This window comes from Solea senegalensis, linkage group LG12 (assembly GCF_019176455.1).
Source record: "Solea senegalensis isolate Sse05_10M linkage group LG12, IFAPA_SoseM_1, whole genome shotgun sequence".
Classification (NCBI taxonomy): Eukaryota; Metazoa; Chordata; class Actinopteri; order Pleuronectiformes; family Soleidae; genus Solea; species Solea senegalensis.
Genome location: NC_058032.1, coordinates 18292266 through 18314815, shown reverse-complemented (window position 1 = coordinate 18314815; position 22550 = coordinate 18292266). Strand labels below are relative to the sequence as shown.

Below are 22550 nucleotides of genomic sequence, written 5' to 3'. Positions count from 1 at the left end.
TGTGAGACCATTGTTCCGGCTGTTGTGCGTCGGTCACAGATCTGACCGCGCTGCCCTGCAGTGCTGTGCCGTGTGCAGGACTCGGGGGTTATTTTCAGACACCCGGCATGAAGAGAATGTTTAGCATGACTCCAGTAACCACCGCCAGTGAAATGTGTCGCTGCTGTAATATGTACTGTATTTTCATGTGGGGACCCACTCCTTACTAACAAATTATCACCTGATTCACAAAAGAAATTGACATGGATGTGTCCTCTTATATCATCAATTATTTTAAAGGGCTAGAAAAATAAATGCGTACATTTATGTGGCGTCCTAAAAAAATGTCCTCTTAAACTTTGAGTTGAGTTGAGTCTCTGGATATGACTGGTATGTAGCTGTTATTTATATAAATTAACAAGTAATGTGTGGAAAAGAAACAACAAAGTGATTAAAAACCAGTTTTGGAGTCAGTGATGAGTTAAGTTGAAAAGCTTGATTGGAAACAGCTCAGATCTAAGGAGAAGTGAGACAATGCCAAACAAGAACAAGGAGACGTTAACGGTGGGGCATCCTCTGTCCGTCTGCCCGTGAATTATGGTATGGTTTTGGAGAAAAGGGGGTGAGGGGAGAGACGTCAGATCAAGATGTCTGGTGCCTTCCTCTGCTGATAGCTCATGGGGAGGACTGCGTCGTTGACTTATCGGCCCTCTGCCCCCCTTAGGTTAGGTTCAACAAAGATGATGAGGAACACTCTGTAGACAAATGATGGGTTTCAGGGCTACACAGCGTAGTTTTCTGCTTTGACGAATGTGAGTTGCTAATTTGAGGACGGCCGATTAATACGTTTTTCTCTCTCCTCCCTGTGTCCCTCCCAGCTCGCACAACCCAGCCCATAAAAACGGCGCCCCCTGGCTCAAAGACCCTGAAGCTGCTGTCGTCTCTGAGCCATGTGCCTTCTCTGACTGTGGAGAGCCCCGCGCAGCACACTGCACCGCTGTACGAGAGCGCAGAGCTGTAGACCACGACGTGTCCTCCTCCGTTTGCCATCATCTCTAAATTGTCTTGTAAAAACTGGGCCAGAGTCTGTTTTAACTGTTATATCCAAACAACGCTTTGGGTCAGAGTCTAAACACCTAAACAGCATCGCAGCAAATGGGTACATTTCTCAGTTAGTTGAAGCCAATACACATCGAGTACATCCAAACAAACAAGCAACACGTTAGTATTACACAATTATTCTCTATTATTAGAAATTGTGGATCGAACAGAATTGATACATAGCTATATTCTATGATGGGCCCTCGGAAACTGCCCTAAGACCTTGAAGACCATTTGGTTTCCTCTTTGAGACAAAAGTTCCTACAGGTCAGGGTGGTCGAGTGTCTTCTGAGATTAAGTAATCCCTCTCTATATTGTTTATCTGCTGCTCATCCATGTGTGTCTGTGTTGTTACAGTCAGTCTGACAGTCTCTTTCTTCATCTGCCGTCCTGTTCGTCCAAGTCATGGATGTATCACGTAAAGTCATCTCTGCTGCTAGTTTAACACAGTGGCCAACTTCAGTACTACAACATACTGTACCATTTTGCCAGAAATATGACGACATCTCAAACAGCATGTTACGCATGTATAGGCCTGATTTTGAACTACACTACCCACAATCCAACACTGTCAGTGCCTGTCTCTGCACTTTAATCATGACAACCTGTCCTACTTTTCTTCAGCTTTTACCAGAAAACTGATGTTTTTTTATGTTTGAGCTTCAGATATGTTTGTTTCTGGATTACAGCTGCTGCTCATGGAATTACAAATTACACTTCTTATTTAATAGCCCCCTCCTTTGTAAAAAAAAAAAGAGAGATCTGATGTTGGCCACTGCTCAGATACTCCTCTGTGATCAGTTCAGCCTAGTAAGTGTTTTTAAAGTTGGTTTCTTATATACAGTGAATGAAGCTATTTATTTAAACTGAAATTATTATTTATCAGTGCTGAGACTTGCCCCTGTTGCTGCCCCCTCTCTTGGCCTGGCTGTAGGCAGAGGTGTACAATATTATAATAAAAGAGTTGGACAAAGAGTGACTGGCTGCCAGCCTCATACCCAGCCTGTTCGACTGAACTCATAACCAGATCTGCACACAAATGGAAATTCCAAACTGAATCACTGAGCAAAGCTAACATTTTAAAACATCTGCAGTGCAGATAAGATGCTTTTCCAAATTATCCAAGAGGAGTCCCCTTCTCCCTCTGCATCATTAATGTTCAATTGAAAATGGGTATGTGTTTGTCAGCCTATGTCCAGATTTCTAACTTAGATTTTCTGACCAGTGCCTTCGACAAAAACATCTCACAGAGGCTTGATTTGCTGCTTGAAACCACAAAACTGCTTGCTGTTATTGCTAGCCAGGAGGTTACTTCGCCAGAACCTTGTGTTTTTAGCTGGAGATGCATGTAAACAAAGAAAAACAAAAACAGCATTTAACCCTGTATGGTCCCAACTCAGTGGCAATCATTTATTTAAAGAGCAGAGAGGAAACCTGCTCACAATACAAACTCATGTAGATGGACTCTTACCTCAGATCTAATGCTTTTAGATGCAATAATGTCACACTTTGTTTAAAATGTGGACATCAAACAGGGTTAAAAAATGGTATTTGCTTAAAGCACCGGTTTTGGTGAGTTCAGCCCATTCTGTTGCGATTTATTTTAAATGCAGTAGTAGTGTGTAACTATCTTTAAGTACTGTTTGTTGTGTAAGAAAGAAGTTCTGCATATCACTGGATGAATGAGTAATAAAGTCGGTGTGACCTTGGCCTCGCCTCCTGATATTTATTTTATTATTATTTTTATTCATAATGTCCATTATGTAACTTATGTCGATCTTAAAGGACCAAAATGTGAAATACACAACCGTTCATATGGAGTAATTAAAAGGTTACTGATAACGATATCAAAAATCACAGTAAGGAATAAAACTGTCATATATTAAAATGTCACATGAAAATATCAGAATTGCTAAGACTAATATTGGGTTATTAAATGTGTATTAGAATGATGGGACATTGAAAAAGTCATACAATATGAAGACACAAAAATAATGTAATTGTCATAGTAGCCAATATTAAGGCATGAAAAGTAGCTTTTAATCTACATGTAAGTAGTATTTCCAACTAAGTGTTAAAAACTGTACCTATGTACAGTAACGCAGTTGCGGAATTGGGCCACCAGGTGGCACTACAGCTATTTCTATACAAGACAAGCACATCAATTTTGTACAAGTTGATACCAAGTTATTTCTAAACTGTTACACATGCAGTATTATACTAAATCAGTATAACTTGTGTCACATGACAACGTACTCTATATACTCTAAATACATACAGTCAGAGTAAGAACAACTACATTCTTCACTCACCGGAAGTGCTCCTTCTTTAGATTTGCAGTAAATATAGTGTATTAAATGTGTATAAATACATTATGTTTATATCATCGTCCTGTTGATTCAGTGACTGATGTGATAACCTTCAGTTAAGTCGGTTCCGTATTTAAGAGACGTTAACCCTTATAGAATGTGTGCAATTACCGTAAACTGGAGACCAATTGCGCACTGCTTTGTAAGCGCAAACGGTTGACTCGTAGTAGTGCAGTTGAGTCTCTTCAGGAGCATGAAACTAAAAGGGCAGTCAACACTGCTTCCTTTTAAAAGAAATCTAATTAATAAGATTTGTTAGTTTTACCAATGCTATTTGCTGTATTGTTATAGTGTATCCTCCCGTGTAACCGTATAGTTTATCATTTTATGTCAGTTTCATGTATTATAATGAGTATCTAATTTAATATCCTAAATATCTTATAATAATATTATAGTTACTACAGAAAAAAAGAAATGTGTGTGAGTGTGTGTGGAAGTTCAGACGTAAATTTAGATTATATACCTACATTTTTTGCAAATTTAGCTCGCAATGTCCGTATTTCTGTTCTAAACGTCACTGTTGACGACTATGGAGGATGATAAATTACATTTTAATGAATAAATACAGAAATAAATACAAAAAATAATGAATAAATGAAAGACTATAAGAAACAGTCGGCAATAAGAAACAATCATTCACAAATACACTTCTTCAAAGTATTTATTCATTCCTGTATTTGTTTTTTATTTTTCTTATGTATTCATTTATGCATTTATTTATTCCTGGATTGATTGAGTAATTGATTGTTTATCTTCCGCCATAGACTAACATATTGCGTTTTATTAGCTGCTTACACACGCTTACACGTGTGTGTGTGTGTGTGTGTGTGTGTGTGCTCGGCGCTGCGTGTTGATACCAAATCTAAGATGACATCTTGCCTCATGTCAGTGTTAATATAACATCAGCACTTTTTTATTTTGATAAAAAAAAAAACAAAGTTCTCTTCCGATTCAGACTGGCGCCTTTATTCTGTGCATTGCGGTAAAATGGCAGCCCAGCGTCTGCTCTCCGCTATCGAAATGCGCAGAAATGGGGGTGTAACAGGGAAGTGCAGAGACCCAAAACAACCGTGGAGCTGCTCTACCTTTCCTTAAACCAAACACACAGTCATTACGGAAAGATCCGCCGCGCTGTAAAGCAACACACCCACGTCACGCGTGGACAGAATGTCGTGGTAACAGGAGAGTCTGATGTTCAGCACCTTTTTCTGCAACAGTGGTGAAACCCACGGAATGTTCCACACGGGAACAGCTGACCGTAGGTTGCCGCACTTAGCCTGACGAAATGTGAACAATACGTGAGGGAAATATCAGCAGGATCAGATGTTTGCATCTTAACAATCAGGTGAGTGCGTCCGTGCTGCTGTTACTGACCGCGACGATGTCGCTGCGTGTTTACAGGATGTGCTTAAGCGGGTTATTGGGTCTGTCATCCTGCTGCTCAACCTCCAGCCCCTCCTTGTTTTGCTGCTACCGAGTGCGATGTTGTAATGTTTACATTTAGTGTGTGTTGCAAAAGCCCCGCTCCTCTCCTCCTCGAGACCACCTCTGTTATGTGATGACTTCACTAGTTTTAATAAATATAGTCCATTGCTGCTGCTGGTGCCGACTGACACTGAGATAAGTGTTTATTAGCTCTCACTAAAAAAAAAACAGGCCTTATATATAATCCTTAAGGCCCAATAATTCATAATTATCAGCTGCAGCATCACATCAGACAGCACAGCCACATTAACGGTCCTGCATTCTTACACGAACAACAACTCCCATGGATGTTTCTCACTTGATCATGCAAGTGCACTGTTACATAAGCAGCTGGAGTAGAGGCTACAGTAGGACACTGTGGCCTCCTGTGACAGTGGCAGAGCTACAGTAAAGATCCACTAATAATTAAACATTGGGAAGGGGAGGGAAATGCCCCAAATCTGAACAATTCTTTAAGAAATACTTTTGGTTGACTAATGTTGTCTTTGCAGGTTGATGGTGATAGGCTTTCTCCTGACAGCAGTAACATTATTGAGTTAGGTAAAAGTAACTACAAAGACATTGCTATCAGAGAGAGTAGGGGGATATAATTTAAGAGGGAAACTAAATTTTAAAAAAGCAGCGTGCTAGGACAACTTTAAAAAGTATGTGTGTTTCAATCTTGGGTCTTAAATTATGGTCAAACAGATTAATTAAAGCAGAGTAAAAACATAAATTAAAAACATACATATTTAAATAAATATAAGGATGAAGAACAGCAGTTTAATCCAGGATAGTAATGGAAATGGTTGTGTTTAAAGACAGACATATTCTTGTGTTGTAAAACATTGTATAAAATACTGTAAAAATGTAAATATTTGGTGATGGAATAATGTAGTCACTAAATTGAGTTGTGTGTAATAGGATTGGGGTAGGTACATAGTTTATACTTCTGCCTACTCCTTTTCAAACATGTGACAAGATGTAAATGTGTTAAATGTGTGTTTTTATTTAAAAAAACAACAACAATAAACGACTTGTATTTGATTCCTGTATCAAAATAATACTTTCGTAAAGAAACCAAAGCATTAAAAACCACACTTTCAAATTGAAAGTTGTAGCTGAATGTCCCTCACCTCACCTTTCCTTTCTGAGTGTTTAGTTTGTCCTTTGTGGGCTACTGTACAAAAGCATGGTGGTCCAAAATGGTGTCCTCTATAGAGCTGACCCTTCTCCTGATATGAATATAAAAGGCTTATTCTAGAAAAACAACAACAACAACAATGTAGACACTTAAGTAATATTATTGTATCTTAAATTTATTTCTGCCATATGAACACAATTCCACCTTAAGTTCACAACTGGTCCTTTAATATTACTTAAAGGACTTTTGGTGTTTGTGAGAAACCTTTATTTTTGTTCTAATTCATGTTTGCATTTTTGGTCTTTTACTACTTGCATATATTTAACACTGTACTGCTGTATTTTGTTTTATGGTGCTATAAACAAAGTTATTGCTATTCTCATTTACAAGCATTTATTTTATGTATGCATAATTTAGATGGAGCTATAGCGTCCTTGCCTTATACACCGATGGATAGTTCCATCTATAACAGTGCACCACATTTTATAAAAATTATTTAGTCTGTCAAGACTTCACGTGAAAACAACAGGCATTAATCAGTGTAGTAGAGGGCAAGGATGACACACTTAAAAGTACCTTAAAAGTCTACTTTAATATGGTTTAAGGTGAAAATCAAACCCTTGTACTTCTCTCTCTCTCTCTTTTCTTCTGGTAACTGTTGTTGTTGTTTGTTTGTTTGTTTTAAAAGCTGACTTTGCTACAGGTGACAAGATACAGTAAGCACAGGAAACAAAGTTTTGATTCATTATAAATAGTGTGACAGGATTGTGGATGTTTGGTTAAATCATGTATCAGGAGTTACTGGTGTCTTTGTAACCACTCAGGAGGCCTATTGTTTATAAACTACTCATAACAACAGGAATTGCTTGTTTTGATACATTGACTGTCTGGCTGGCTGCCGTCTGTGTTTGCTGCGCGCTGATTGGTCGCTCGCACAGTGGGGCGTGGTTTCGCCATAACAATGCATTTCAAGGCACACACACGCGCCAAGCACTGTTTTCTGTTGCTGTGCTGCTAATGTTGTTCCGCACGTATAACGGTGTCTCGCACTGAGGTGAACGCTGCCGTGAACCCGCTGGATGTTTTAGTTTTTTTTTTTTTCTGGAGTAAAAACAGAATCTATGTGCAGCAGCTGGGGGCGTTGTGTTAGCTGGTTAGCGATAGCAAGCTAATAGAAGCGTCCGTCGGGGACATTGTCAGAAGAGAATCTGTCGGAGGAAACAGCAGCGGATTCATAGTCGCTCTGCGTCCGTTTCTTATGGTGCTCGTCTCTCTGCGGTTACACGGGAGGATAAGTTGATGGGAAACGACGTCTCTGAAGCTGCAACACCTGCCATTTCCCCTTCACACCGACCGAGCAAACTAGCAAACAAAGTAAGCTGTGGCCAACTCTCGTTGCTAAATGTGTTCGTTCAGTTGTGTGTGTGTGCTACGTGTTAGTTACGTGTTAGTTACGTGTTAGTTACATGTTAGTTACATGGTTACAATGACGCAGTGGAGACTGGGGCAAGTGCACTGAGCACACACTAGCATGCGGGCTAAACGGCGTGTTAACGGATCCGCAGTTGAGCCCTGCTGTGTTTGGACAAAGCGTTAGCCTAGCACGGCTAAAGTTAGCTGCTCCCCTTCAACAGGGGGCATTGAAATGTCTCTGGCAGCGAAGAAGCGACGACTTCCACGGCGATAACGTCTCTTGGCCCCACAGCTGCATTTGTATGTCGCCTGTAACGAACGGTGAAACTGTGCAGTGGCCTCCTAAACGGAATGGTGGCGAGCGGTGTGCTTGACCTACCATATCTTTTGTTGTTGCTTTGTCTTTGAGCACATGGCTTTCCATGTTTTTGTTCAAGCAGACTACAGCGACCCCTGCATATTATGTTCCTGAATAAGATATCTTAATTATACATTTATTTGAAAACTGAATAAATTATTTTAACCTTTTTGGGGTTTTTGTTATGTTGAGTGTGTTTTCTCTTGATTAGACATGTCGTGTATTCATTTATCGGCGTTAACCTGTCAAATTAGAGAACCGCAACAGAAATCAAGCTGTTTGTTTTCCGTTGATGATAACTTCTAATAATAATAACAACGAACATAATATAACATAAACAACTTTTCTGTTCACATGACAAAGCACTTCACCATATATCAACAAATATCAGCAGATTAAATACAATTATAAACTTAGAATGAAGAGGTTTTAAATAATTTGTTTAATGAAAGTAATATGGCGTGTCAAAGCAAAAAAGTTGAATTAAAATCAGGGAGACCTGTCACTGAAAAAAAGATGAGGTGTACAGTATATGCTGGACATAGAGATATAGATGTCTTAAACTTGTGGTGCCTCGATCGATTACATGCACACCAAGCTGCTCAATGTCAAGTTCTAATTATTTTTGTTTCTTTTACTTGCATATTAATTTTTCATCATGTATATATTTTTACCATTTCACAATATTGGAATATTGTGATATCTTTTTGAGCTCATATCATCTACCCTGATTTTTTCCCCAAAAGGTGGGGCTTTTTTCACATAACTGGCCCCCTCCACACTACACATTTACCAACCCCCAGGTTACCTGACTTTGAGATCGCTGCTATGGAGAGCTTAAAAATTATTATTATTATTGTTATTTGGGAGGAGGTTGAAATGTATTCTAAAATGGCCAGCAAGCCATAAAGTCATTATATCTTGATGTGTCTAATCCTCAGACAACATCTATTCTTAAAATTGGTAACTGTCTTATACATGTTTTAAATGTGCACAAACCTCCTCGTCTGTATTTTTAATCAGCAAAGCAACAACTCACAAGACATTCAGAGCGCCAATCACAGGAGGCAAATGTCATCTCACAAGAGGGAAAATGAAGCGTGGAATGAAATGGGACATGGGAGTATTTTTGGACATGCAGATTTCAGTGTCAGAGAGCATCTGGGCTCGTCTCACACACTTCCTGTATGTCCATGTGAGTAGACAAAGCAAACACACCATCCAAATGGTAAGATGCTGGCTGATGCTCATTATTAAGTGCAGTGTTTGCAAACCAGGTCTTTTGAAAGAAAATCTAAGAACCCTGAAGGACATCGGCGAAATTTAGTGGTGAAATGTGTGATTCATTGAAACAAAAACATAGTCACATGCTCAACATCTGCTTCAGTAAAACACAAGTTTGGAAATATTTTCACTGTGCCTTTTGTATTCTGAATTTGTGGGGTGGGGGGGTGTATGACACGGCACATTGAAAACTGCATCGTTTGATTTATAACCTAATTTACGAAGTGTTGACTCAATACCTGAGAGAAATTACCAACAAAATCTTTTTTTCAACCCTTCTTTTATGACCATATACTGAAATAATTATTTTTAACATCAGGTTTCATCCCTCTGGAGTGTGTGATTGGAACTGAACACATAACTGGGACAGTGATTTTGCTAAACTATGGTTTTAATTACGCTTTAATTTTCCATAATGGCGACAACGATGGTGTTCTCAGTTTATTGAAGATGGATCTAAGTAGCAGACAAAGAAGGATGGTTGTTAATTTGTCAATTTTGTGTGTTCCATTGCAGGGTTGAGACAATCAGAGGCAACATAAAAGTGCCTCCACTGTACGGTTTCCTTTCCCAGAGCGTGACTCGTCTGCACGACGTCACCAATGCGACCATGGGAAATAGCAGTAAATAGGCTGCCACCAACAGCCCCCTTAAACCCCAGGAGGTTCCTTGGAGAGCCCTGCAACGCCCCAGTGCATCTCAGGAGAAGGTAAAATGTCTGCTGTTTTTCCTGTTTTAAGATGTTTTTTCTTTCCTACAGACATATTTATTTTGTTAGGAATACTGTCAGACCATGAAAGAAATCAGTCAGCGTTGTGTGTGACTCAGGTCATTGGTATGGCAGAAAAGGAAAGCAGTATTTTAAGCACCCAGGCAATGGACCTATTACATGTGTTTTTTAGCAGAAACAAATATGTGCAATAACATTAACAATAGCTCTGTTCACTCTGTTCAAGTCAAGACAAAGTGACAGTTAGCCAGCATGCTCCCTGAAAATGGGAAAGCTTAATGGAACTCGACCGTCCTTTTCTTTCTCTGTCTTATGTGTTTGTTTGTGATCAGCTTAACTCCTGAACTAAAGGACATATTTTCATGGGATGTAGGTTATGAGTTATGAGGAAGACATATATATATATATATATATATATACACACATATATATATATATATACACACATATATATATATATATATATATATATTATGTTGGTGATCCAGACACAGATACAGATTTTTCTTACTTTTTTTTCCCTGCTTTTCTACTGTGACCTGTAAAGATGTCCGCCATGAAAAGCACTTTTTTAGAGCAACTGTACACTGTCCATTTATCTGATAGATGATGATATTGAACGTTCTCTGCCAGTGATTCATTGTTTTCTATATCATCGTGTAGCCCACCAGTGAGACGCCAGTGGGGGAGAAGAGACAGACCTGTGCTGCACACTTCCCTGGTCCAGGATGAGAACTTCCATCATCTGCTTTTCTCCCAGCATCACCAACAGGTTCCTTTAGATGAATCCAGACAATACAGCCACACCAGCACAGCACCACGCATGCTTCACCCTGCTGCTCACCTGCCCCAGCAGAGTCCCATCATGGTGGATCTACACGAGCAGGTAAGAGAGCCAGAACAGACTGGTGGGTAAATAATCATACGCCGACTGATTTTGTCTGACCAAAATGTGCAGAATTAAGACGTGCAAAGAAGCTTCTGTTTTACACCGTGGAGTCACCCCATCTCCCCTCCCACTCTCCTCAAAAGATGCACCAGGGATCAGTTCCAATATCATACACTGTTACGACGGTGACGACCCACGGGTTTCCCATCCACACCGGGCAGCCCCTTCCAGGGTGCAACACTCAGCAGCTCCCAGCATGCTCGGTAATGTTCAGCGGACAGCTCTCTCTGCTCTGCTGCCTTCCTCCTCCTGTGAGTTTGAAAAGGAAGAGCTCAAATGTCAGTGGCATCTATGTAGCACACCATACCAGCCATGCAATATGTCACGTTTATGACTTTAGACATTTTGTAATGTAGTCTCAGTGTTGGCACAGTTATTATCAGCAACAGTAATTCTGTTATTGTGACATTTAGTTTGTCATTTGTGGATACAGCGAGAGTTCAGGATCATAATATGGTTATGGTTAAAGTTATGGTTTTGTTGTATTTAAGTCCACACATACAACATGCTATCATTGTTAACTACCTTACTGTTAATAGAGATAAGCTAATTTACTGTGGTTAGGATGAGATTGATTGTTGACATGAACAGATTTTGAAATAAATAATTGACCTGTATCCATTTTTGTCCTTTCTTCTGTATTTTTTCCCCTCCTTCAGCTCATACAGGCATGTACCATGCAGCATATGCCAGTGTCTTATCAAGCCTTTCCACCGCTGATCTCCAGCGAACATTTTGTATTGCACCCGACCCCATCTGTACCCCCCCACCAGCCTCCGCACCTTACTCCTTTGAGCCAGTTTGTCCCTTTACAGCCTCAGCACCCACGCATGGTGAGTGTATACATACATATATATGTATATATATATATATATATATATATATATGACACGTTTATGTAACATGTATGTGTATCTTGTGATATATTTTCCCTCTCATATATATATATATATATATATATATATATATGACACGTTTATGTAACATGTATGTGTATCTTGTGAGTCTCAAAGGCAATTATTTTCCCTCTCATGTCAGCCTCTACAGAGGGTAGAGAATGAAGTTGACCTAAGAGGGGACCAGCACCCATTAGGGACCTTCTCCTACCCTCCTTCTCTTCACCCACCAGCGCTGCCTCCTTCTCTGCCCTTGCAGTACCTTCCTCAAGAGCCTCTGCATCAGGAGCTTCCCTTCGGAGTGGTAAGACAAAAACAGCCTCTCCTAATTCCTCAGATAAATAGACAATTGAATTAGGTTTGATGATGCATTTTACCATGAAATTAGGGTGAATAAAGCCAATTGTTACCTGTTAAACACAAATACAGGTTTCTTTGCTCCATTTAACAAAGAAATAGAACTGTATGATTTCAGTTTTCAGAACTAACATTCGAGAACATCATTATTACCAGGATTGGTAAACACTGATCACTGATTACTGACATTTAACGGACCAAACTAGGGCTGCATGGTTCCGGGAAAAATTTGAATCCCAATTTTTTTAGCTTAGAGCGCCGTCACAAGAATAAAAGTGAACAATGCCAAACTGTAGATCATGTAAAAAGACTTAACAATCCTGAAAACATGGGTTAATCTCCAACATTTAGCAAGAAAATGTCTAAAATATCATCCGCACACACTTTCTCCTATGTATGTTCTGTGCCGCACTCACTCAGCGCCACTGCTTGTAAACTCTCAACTGCAGACGGGCTTCACCTCCACTGAATCACGTGATGTGAAGGTGCTTCATATGTTGAGCGAGAAGGCAGCGACAAGGCTGTGTTTGTGGTGAGAAACTCCGAGAGGAAAATAGGTTTATTTGTGATGCAGCTCGGAAAATGGATGGATGGAATTGTTGTCATTTAGAAATGAGATCACGAGTAGCTGTGAATCGAGGGTGTGATTTTTTTTTTTAAACTATTTATCGTGCAGCCCTAGACCAAACAATTCTGGACAGATTAATAGATTATGAAAAGAATTGTCAGTTGCAGCCCTGCATGGCACAACTATGTATACAACCCCTGGCAAAAATGATGGAATCACCAGTCTTGGAGGATGTTCATTCAGTTGTTTAATTTGGTAGAAAAAAAGCAGATCACAGACATGACTAACTAAAGTCATTTCAAATGGCAACTTTCTGGCTTTAAGAAACACTAAAAGAAATCAAGAAAAAAAGATTGTGGTAGTTAGTAACAGTTACTTTTTTAGACCAAACAGAGGGAACAAATTATGGAATCACTCAATTCTGAGGAAAAAATTATGCAGTCAAAAAGAACACCTGCATCAGATTATATCTGTTCGTTAGTCTGCAGTTAAAAAGGAGTGATCACACCAAGTGGATTGACATGAATCATGGCTCCAACACGAGAGATGTCAGTTGAAACAAAGGAGAGGATTTTCAAACTCCTTAAAGAGGGTAAATCATCACGCAATGCTGCAAAAGATGTTGGTTGTTCAGTCAGCTGTGTCTAAAATCTGGACCAAGTACAAACAACATGGGAAGGTTGTTAAAGGCAAGCATACTGGTAGACCGAGGAAGACATCAAAGCGTCAAGACAGAAAACTTAAAGCAATATGTCTTGAAAAGAGAAAATGCACAGCAAAACAAATGGGAGGAAACTGGAGTCAACGTCTGTGACCGAACTGTAAGAAATCACCTAAAGGAAACAAGATTTACATACAGACAAGCTAAACGAAGGCCGTCATTAACACCTAAACGCAATCGTGAACTGTGGAAGACTGGATGAAAGTCATATTCAGTGATGAATCGGGACTTATGAAGACGACTGCCTGAAGAAAACATGCACATGCATGTCAGGTAAAGGCACTGGGGACATGGCTATCATTACATCTTCAATAAATGCACAAGTTTACGTTGACATTTTGGACACTTTTCCTTACTTAGCATTTTTCAAGATGATAATGCAAAAACTGTGAAGACATTCCTTGAAGAAAGACACAGAAGGTCAATGTCATGGCCTGCAAATAGTACAGTTCTCAATCCAATTGAAAATCTGTGGTGGAAGTTGAAGAAAATGGTCCATGACAAGGCTCCAACCTGCAAAGCTGATCTGGCAACAGCAATCAGAGAAAGTTGGAGCCAGATTGATGAAGAGTACTGTTTGTCACTCATTAAGTCCACGCCTCAGAGACTGCAAACTCTTCTAAAAGCCAGAGGTGGTGCAACAAAGTACTAGTGGTGTGTTGAAGTCTTCTTTTGTTTGTTTGTTTTTCATGATTCCATCATTCTTTCCTCAGAATTGTGTGATTCCATAATTTGTTCCCCCTGTTTGGTCTAAAAAAGTAACTGTGACTGACTACCTCAATTGTTTTTTCTTGATTTCTTTTTCGTTTTTCTTAAAACCAGAAAGTTGCCATTTGAAATGACTTTAGTTTTGTGTCATGTCTGTGATCTGAATGAACATCCTCCAAGACTGGTGATTCCATCATTTTTGTCAGGGGTTGTAGTACATACACCTATAGAGAATGGCAGAGTACAGTATCGTTTAAACTAGCACTAGGCAGAGACAATTATTGGTGCAAAATAAGTGCATTTCTTTACTTTTTTATATATATATATATATAGGGCCAAATCATAACATACATTATCTCAATGCACTTTTCCTTTCTATTACCACAGGGTGGCAGCTTTGGTTGGTAGAGTGCATGTGAGTTTGCAGAGGTGATAAGAATCCTTTGAGCTCTGTTTTTGTTATGTTGAAAAATAAATCCATCCTGTTCTGCAGCCGCTGCTAAACCTGCTAGTTTATCTCTCTGTTAGGAAACCTTTTCCACAGAAAACTATCAGCCATGCTTGGATTGTTGTGGAGACGATGCGCTGTGGACCCCACGTCACTAGTGATCAGGCAGTTAATAATAATATCTTGAAGTTAATATCTTTTTTTATTGTGACACAGCATTTATTTTCATCACGTAGAAAAACTCCAAATCCCAAGCTGCCATGTTTCATCGTCTGCAATTGACACTTAAACTTAACAACCAAAACAATTGTCACAAACAGTCACATTAGTATTAAACTGCATTTTTTATGTTTGTACTAAAACAGTTGAACTTTCCATCTTCACAAAGGGCAATAAAAGATCGCGTTCACTTAAATCACAGACTTGTATTTTACACAATTCCTTTGTGTGTTTCTCTGCAGCCATATCCCCAAATGTTGCCCCGACGAGTGAGCGGACAGAGATACCGGTTGCAGCAACCTCTCCCCCCTCCTCCACCCCCTCCTTCTTATTACCCAGGCTTCCTCCCCTACTTCCTGTGAGTACCTGTAGTAAAGCCATGTTTCCATCAAGTGGAATGGTTCACTTTGGTACAGTATGGTATGGTATGTGTGTGGTGTATATATGTGTGTATATATATACATATATGTATGTATATGTATGTATATATATGTATATATATACATATATATATATATATACATATATATGTATATATATGTATATATATACATATATATGTATGTATATATGTATGTATATATATATATACATATATATATACACATATATACATACATATATATATATATATATATATATATATATATATATATATATACATATATATATACATATATATATATATATATATATATATATATATATATATATATATATATATATATGTGTATACATATATGCACATATATATATGTACCCAGGGCTTTACCATTCCAAACCAAACTGTGCTGTACCAAAGCAAACCGTACCATGATGGAAATGCAGCACAAGAAACTGATGTTCATTATGAGTCTTTGCAGAACACTTGCTCCTTATAATCTCAACCTGACCTGTTGTTTACATCTCCCATTCTCTGCTCAGGTCGATGCTTCCTGTGCCTCCAACAGCGGTGGGCCCAGCCATCAGTCTAGACCTGGATGTGGATGATGTTGAGATGGAGAACTATGAGGTCAGTGTTGCGGTCAGAGGAAAACACACTAGAGGCCACATTGAGCCTCTGTTTGGTCCTTGTGAACAGAAGTAATGTAAGAATATTTGTATGCGGAATCCTCCGTCTAAAAACGACAGACTGGCCGGTTCCAAGCCTGAATAAACCCGGCGTAAAAATCTCTGCTAAATGAAATATGGAGATCATCCACTGTGGTGACCCCTGGACACGGAGACCAAAAGAAAAAAATACAGCATTGTGTGAATTCAACTGAGAATGGTCTGTCCTTTCTTTCTGTATTTCCTGGCTATTGTCTCAACAGTTTAATGAGTCTTAGTTTTCGTATTGAAATTTGAATAACATTCTGTGTGTGTGTGTGTGTGTAGGCATTACTCAATCTGGCTGAGAGGTTGGGTGAAGCGAAACCACGTGGACTCACAAAAGCAGATATAGAGCAACTCCCGTCCTACAGATTCAACTCAGAGAATCATTTATCTGAACAAACGCTGTAAGTCTCTTCCTCACCTCTATTTAAATATTTATATTTATTCTACGTCCCGGTAACTGTTTCCTCTCGTCCTGCCAGGTGTGTTGTGTGCTTTAGTGACTTTGAGTGTAGGCAGCTACTTCGGGTATTACCCTGTAACCACGAATTCCACGCCAAGTGTGTGGATAAATGGTTAAAGGTAAGTTGCACCATTCCCACTGTTGTATGTGAGCACTGTATTACACAGCAGCCTTTTTTCTTTTTTGAACACTTTGTGGTTTGTGTTTCACTCGCAGACCAATCGCACTTGTCCCATCTGTCGAGCCGATGCCTCGGACGTTCACCGGGAGGTGGAGTGAGAACTTTCTCTGAGCTGAGTGCTGAACTGGAAACCTGCACACTCCAGAGTCTGCCCCAAAGCTGGGGACACCTGCCACCGTACCTGCGTCCTCCAGTAAATTATAGCTTACCGACCCACTACTCCCACCCACCCCCACCCCCTTCCTAAAATTATAAGCAATCCAGGATTGTTTCTGGAGCCTGTTGTACCTCTGCTGTGCTTCATGGTCTGAGTCTCATGAAACCCACTGCCTATCGCAGCCTAGAGCCAGAGTTCTGGGATCGCCAGCCAGTTTTTTCTCTGCCCCCACTTTGCAGATTCCAAAGATTCCCCCCTGCAATGCATCATTTGCTGCTTTTGTTTACAGGGTTTCATTTTTCCGTGATGGATTAGGTCGTGGTGTTCGTGAATAGCGGGCGTCCTGCGTTTGGAAGAGGCGAATCAGGAGCGTGGAGAATCGTAAGCTGGACACCTTGTGCTATTAGCAGATAATTAATAGGAACACGCCAACGTGGGCGTCTGTGTGTGGAAGGCGACGCCTGACCGGCACAGATGCATGATTGTGTAAGGTGTTGGGCAAATTCACTTGTTAATGTATGTTCTGCAATAATATATTGATCATTTCAACTGTTTTATCCCTGATTTGTTTTTTTTTATTTTATTTTTGCCAATGCTTTTGTGAACGTGTGACCTTGCTGTGGTTAAATGCATATTGTGTTAAGCCTGAGGTTATGGGACGTGCAACTGTGGGTTATCTTCTAACCCAGATAATCCACGCTGGGACACAGATCTGTACAAAAGCAGTTGTGGATTAATGGACAGCGTCTTTTTTTTTTTTTGAGGTCATCTGGCATAACTGCACAAGTGCTACAGCCACATCAGCATTGTTCCTCTGGCAAGTGTGTGTCCACGTGTGTGCGTGTGCATATTGTGTGTGTTTGTCCTGTCCACAGACCCAATGCATTGTGTAACCACTGGATACAGGGCAGCATGCTAGGATTTGCATGAACTGTTGATTCAGACTAGCAATATTTTAACCAAGCATTGCCACCAAAATTATCAAATTTTAAGAAAAGAAAAGACAAAGACGCAAACTAAAAGAACTGCTTGCTTATTCAGAAAGCGCCATGAGGGAAGACTTGCATGTTGTTTCCACACTGACTGCGTTAAAGGATGGGAGTTGGCGCCTGAAGGCTACGCTGTTGCCATAGAGCTCTGGAGGCCTGTGCAGAAAGCAATATGTGCAGTGAGTGGCGAGTTTCAAACGAACATTTTCTTGCCCTTTTAGAAAAGACAGGGCTTTTTATTTCTTCGTCTGTGAGCCAAATCAATATACAGATATAGCCTACTGTTCAAGATTTCAGATCTGCCTTCTAATGACCTTGACAAGCACAAACCTAGAACTAATCCTGAAAACACTTTGTCATTTCCACCTGTTTTAAAAAGTTTCTTTCTTCTTCTTTTTTTTTTTTTTGTTTATTTATTGGTTTTATCTTTGAGAGGGAAAAAAAACAACAACAACAACAAAAAACATTGAAGGAAACAGTTGGAGCACTAACAATGTCTGTGTATGGTATATGTTATATTCTGGTAACTCGGTGGGGTCGTTGGTCTGCGGCCACGTTAGCAGTGTTGTAAAAGAGCGACTGTATGTTTACCTTCAGTGTGAATGCGTTTCGATCGTTTGAAGACAGAAGAATGTTGAAAACCCTTTGTAGAAGTCACTGGTGGCTCTCCAGCTGTCTGTCCCATCTGTGATCAGGACGGCCCTGTCGTCGTGTAGAAACACTGGTCGACTTCTAGTCCCCAGCTTTTGTGTTCACACACACACACACACACACACAAAAACCTGTTATATTTGGGGTGGGTGGGAGGGAGAAGAGCAACAAACGAACTCTTACTTTGGATTCACTCTTGTCTCTTAGCGGCCCCAGTAAGCACTAAAAGGCATTTGTAACCTTTGCTTTATCGTGTGAAGGGATCTTGCCTCTTTTTTCTTTTTTCTTTTTGTCCTTTTTGTTTCGTTTCTTAAGTGAATGTGAGTCTTTGACATCTGTGCCACCTTCAAGAGAAAAAAAGAAGCCATTTAACGAGTTTTAACCCACAGCTTTGAGAATTAACCTATGTGTACATATCTATTCGCTGGCATATATTGTATGTTAAAAAAAAAATCACTCAGGGCCTCTCAGTATATATAAAAAAATAAAGGAGAACAGTCCATTTTAAATGGAAAGGATGCCATGAAAAGGGTATATCTGACTTTAGTTTGGTCGTTTTTTTCCTCAGACCATAAATAATTTAATGTAATCAATGGTAATATTCTGTTTTGTCTGAAATAGTAGATATTATAATATCATTTAACGACAGGCATGCAAGAAAAAAAGATCAGTAAATATGTTATTAATATTCACTGAAAAGAGGCAATGTACACTGCAACTCATTACAAGTGTATTATTCAAACCTGTTTGACTTTTTTTTGTTTTTGTTCTTGTACTAAAACCATATGTTGAGACATAGCGGTTGTGATCCCGTTTTCTGAACGTGCCGCGGCGCACACTATCCTACCTAATTCACTCCCAAATCTACTTCAGAGGTGTTTGCATGACTTTTTAAAGAGAAAAAAAAAAAGTTAACCAAGTGTGTTATAGTGGAGGATATCGCAAAATCTGGTGGGGGACCTATTTAACGGTGCACAATATGCATGCTTGTCGACCAGATCCCAACTGATTTTTAGCTCTAGTTGGCTTTGGATTCTGGGGGTTTGGATCTTAACGCTCAGCTGATAACTGCCATGCATTGTACTGCACACATTTGTAATAGAACTGAATGACTACAAGATTTTATTGCGCTAACTTCATTTTATAGGAAAAGAAGAAGAAGAAAAAAACACTGGTCTTGAATCCAGAAATTCTTACATACATTGTGTTACTGTTATTTGCCCTAATGACTGAAAAATAACATGCTCTGAAACTACTGTAGTTTATCAAAAGCCATAGTGAAAAGGTGCTAGATGTTCTGCTTTTAGGTATGAAAACTCACCTGCGTGAATGCAATAGTTTGTCATGGATCCCATGTATTCTTAAAGCATGTTCTACTAATACCCCTGAACAATGTCAGTGAAAATCAATATAGTTTAAGGGACTTTAAAAAAAAAAAAAAGGAAAAAAGAAAAAGAGAGAGAATAGTGTTGTCATAATTATTTCAGTGTAGTACTGTTTGTGCCTATCAGGCTCTTCCTCTCAGTGTATCAGTATCTTTAAAATGTATCCTTCACATATAGATACTTTGACTTCATGTTGATGTAAGCACTATGATTATTATTCTTACCTTTTTTGGAGTAAATATATAATTGACAATATTCAGCTATACCCTGTTCAATAAATAAATAAATAAATGATAAAAAAAAAGAAGAGAAAACCTCCCATTAAGATCTAGGTAATGAAGTAACTTTAAATGATAAACTGAGAATAGAGTCTTGTAGTCTTTCTGTTAAGCATCAATAAATAATCTCACAGCTTGTGTGGTGCAAAAAAAAAAAGAAGAAAAAAATGTGTTCCAATAAGCAGCTAAAATTTATTTAGGATTTGTGATTGATTGCTCCATAGATGCCATTTATTGTTTACCAATGATTTTTTCTTTCTTTTTTTTGCTGTGGTGGGATAGTGGTTTACTGTTCTTACTCTCCCTGGCCTCTAGGGGTCCCTCGCCTGAACACCAGACTACCCACCCGCTAACAGAGCCAGGGGCATGTGTTCTGTTCTGTCTTAGGCAGATATTATTATTATTATTATTTGATTTTTTTGCTTTGGTACTTGCACATTTACAGTTACCTCATTTTTTTTTCCATGTTTGTATGGGGAGGAGGAGAAAACAACTAATATATATATTATATATAGGAAATGGTTCTTATTAATGTTATAATTTTTTCATTCCATTGGAATCATATTGTTTGTAGCATTTAACATAACTAGTTAGTGTATTATATATACATCTGTATACTGTTTGAAATTTTTAAGATTTGTACTTTTTTTAAATGAAACTTGCTAGTTATGCTTTACCAGGTAGTGCAATCATATTTTTTTTTAATTGTTGTGGCTGATCTGAGAGGGTTGTTCACTAATAAATGTATGATGTATACCAATATACCACACGTGTGCCCGTTTGACTTAAAGCCACGCTACGTAACCTCTGGTGAAGTTGTTTGGTCTTCATGAGCACAGATGATGTCACTGAAAATATGTTGCCTCTGTCTTGACATACTGTAAAACAAACAACTTCCTGTGTGCAGCTCAGACATGTAGCCGGGCGATACAAGATCTAAACAAGCCTGTACTGTGGAGCTTATACAGCGTTTGATCCCTCACTGTTTTTGTAAGTTCAAATTAAAGGTCTATACTTTTATTTTAACAGGGAGAGACAGAATATCAAAAAGAAAATCCAGAAAATCACATTATTTTGCAATTCATTGAGTGAAATAAGTATTTGACCCCCTATAAAACATGACTAAGTTCATGGTGGAGAATCCTTTGTTGGCAAGTACAGAGGTCAGAGGTTTCTTGTCGTTGATCACCAGGTTTGCACACATCTCAGGAGGAATTTTGGACCACTCCTCTTTGCAGATCCTCTCCAAATCCTTAAGGTTTTGAGGCTGTCACTTAGCAACTCGAAGCCTCAGCTCCCTCCACAGATTTTCTATAGAATTTAGGTCAGGATAGAATAGAATAGAAATACTTTATTCATCCCCAAGGGGAAATTGTTTTCACACAGCAGCAATAAAATACAAAAAAGTAGTAAAACAGTGAGAAAATAGTGCAATAATAAAAGAATGGCATAAAGGATCTCATGAAGAGACGATGTGCAGTGAACAGAGAGTTGTTGTAAGTCTTGATGGCTGATGGCACGAATGACTTCCTGAATCTGTCCTTGTGACAGCAGTGCTGTCTGAATCTCTTGGAGAATGTGCTGGAGAGGATGATCTCTCCTCCACCGTTTCCACGGTGTCCTGTTTGCAGCCGATGATGGAGCCGGCCTAACAGTGGCTGGATGGTGTTGAAAGCACTGGAGGAATCAGAGAGAGCGGTTCTCACGGTGCCTCCAGCAACATCCAGGTGAGACTGAGCTTGATGCAGCAGATAGATGATGTGTGTGATGGTGGAGGAGGCAGCAGCAGCAGGGGGCTGTGTGGACGTCTGGAAGCTGAACCTGTTGAAGAAGAGGTTCAGCTGGTTAGCCCTCTCGACGGAGCCCGGAGTCGGTTTCTCCTTCACGAGTTTGGACTCCAGCTTCCTCCTGTAGGTGTCTTTGCTCTGCCTCAGCTGTACCTTCCTCAGATCCTCCTGGTCCCCGTGTCTGAAGGCCTCTTTCTTTTTGTTGAGGAGAGTCTTCAGATCCCTGATAATCCAAGGTTTGTTGTTGGGAAAGCAACGGACAGTCCGGCCAGGGAAGAACCGTGTGTTCACTGAACCTGATGCAGTCTGTGATGCAGTCTGTCATGGAGTTGTGGCATTCAGAGTGCATCCCAATCAGTAGACTCAAAGCAGTCCTGCAGGGCCATGTCAGCCTCCTGTGTCCTCCTTCTCACTGAGCGGGTGGCAACAGGAAGCCTCTTCACTACAGGGACATACCTGGGAGTCAGCTGGACCAGGTTGTCATCAGACAAGCCAAGGGGGAGGACTGTGGTCAATTGTTTTATTGTCTCTGGTGGGTCAGTCGACATGTTGATGGAAGGTTATTAAAACAGAGTCCAGGTTGGGGTGGTTAAATCCCCACTGATTCTGATGATAAACGCAGTGAGATGCTGTGTCTGTAATCTGGACACAGCAGAGTGGACACTGCTGACCGATGTGTAGACAGCCACAACAATGACAGAGGTGTATTCCCTGGGGAGGTAGTATGGACGCATTCCCACATGTCGGGGATACTGGCTCGGCCTCTCCATGACCTTAATGTGCTTCATCTTAAGCCACCCCAGACCCATCCACGACCCATTTTATGTTTCCTGGTTGGGAGAAGGAGTTTGTCACC

At 39.8% G+C, this 22550-nt stretch overlaps 2 protein-coding genes across 7 annotated transcripts in view; both read left to right on the top strand.

The window, feature by feature from the left end:
* myot (myotilin) overlaps nt 1–2789 on the top strand; it is a 33552-nt gene extending 30763 nt beyond the window's left edge. For all 3 annotated transcript variants that reach the window (XM_044039515.1, XM_044039517.1, XM_044039514.1), the window contains one exon: nt 858–2789. In XM_044039515.1, the coding sequence (XP_043895450.1) occupies nt 858–1000 (143 nt within the window). In that variant the 3' untranslated portion in view covers nt 1001–2789. The remainder of the gene's footprint in view (nt 1–857) is intronic.
* Nucleotides 2790–4412: 1623 nt separating this feature from the next.
* rnf44 (ring finger protein 44) lies at nt 4413–19913 on the top strand. Of its 4 annotated transcripts, none has more exons than XM_044039521.1 (11): nt 4413–4794; nt 9629–9821; nt 10506–10728; nt 10875–11069; nt 11451–11624; nt 11830–11991; nt 14951–15066; nt 15633–15720; nt 16086–16207; nt 16286–16385; nt 16483–19913. In XM_044039521.1, the coding sequence occupies exons 2-11, from the start codon at nt 9715–9717 to the stop codon at nt 16543–16545; spliced, it is 1350 nt and encodes a 449-aa protein (XP_043895456.1). In that variant the 5' UTR covers nt 4413–4794; nt 9629–9714; the 3' UTR covers nt 16546–19913. The 4 variants fall into 4 exon arrangements, with proteins under 4 accessions (XP_043895456.1, XP_043895458.1, XP_043895457.1 ...); XM_044039523.1 differs by lacking the exon at nt 4413–4794 and adding an exon at nt 7004–7431 and having other exon boundaries at nt 10875–10994; XM_044039522.1 differs by lacking the exon at nt 4413–4794 and adding an exon at nt 7004–7431 and having other exon boundaries at nt 10875–11042.
* The last annotated feature ends 2637 nt before the right edge of the window (nt 19914–22550 follow it).

Bases quoted from the DNA above. Each gene is read 5' to 3' on its own strand.
- rnf44 (XM_044039521.1), top strand. From the start codon at position 9,715: ATGCGACCATGGGAAATAGCAGTAAATAGGCTGCCACCAACAGCCCCC. The intron at 10,729-10,874 runs GTAAGAGAGCCA...TCTCCTCAAAAG, and splicing joins TGGTGGATCTACACGAGCAG to ATGCACCAGGGATCAGTTCC. The intron at 11,625-11,829 runs GTGAGTGTATAC...CTCTCATGTCAG, and splicing joins AGCCTCAGCACCCACGCATG to CCTCTACAGAGGGTAGAGAA.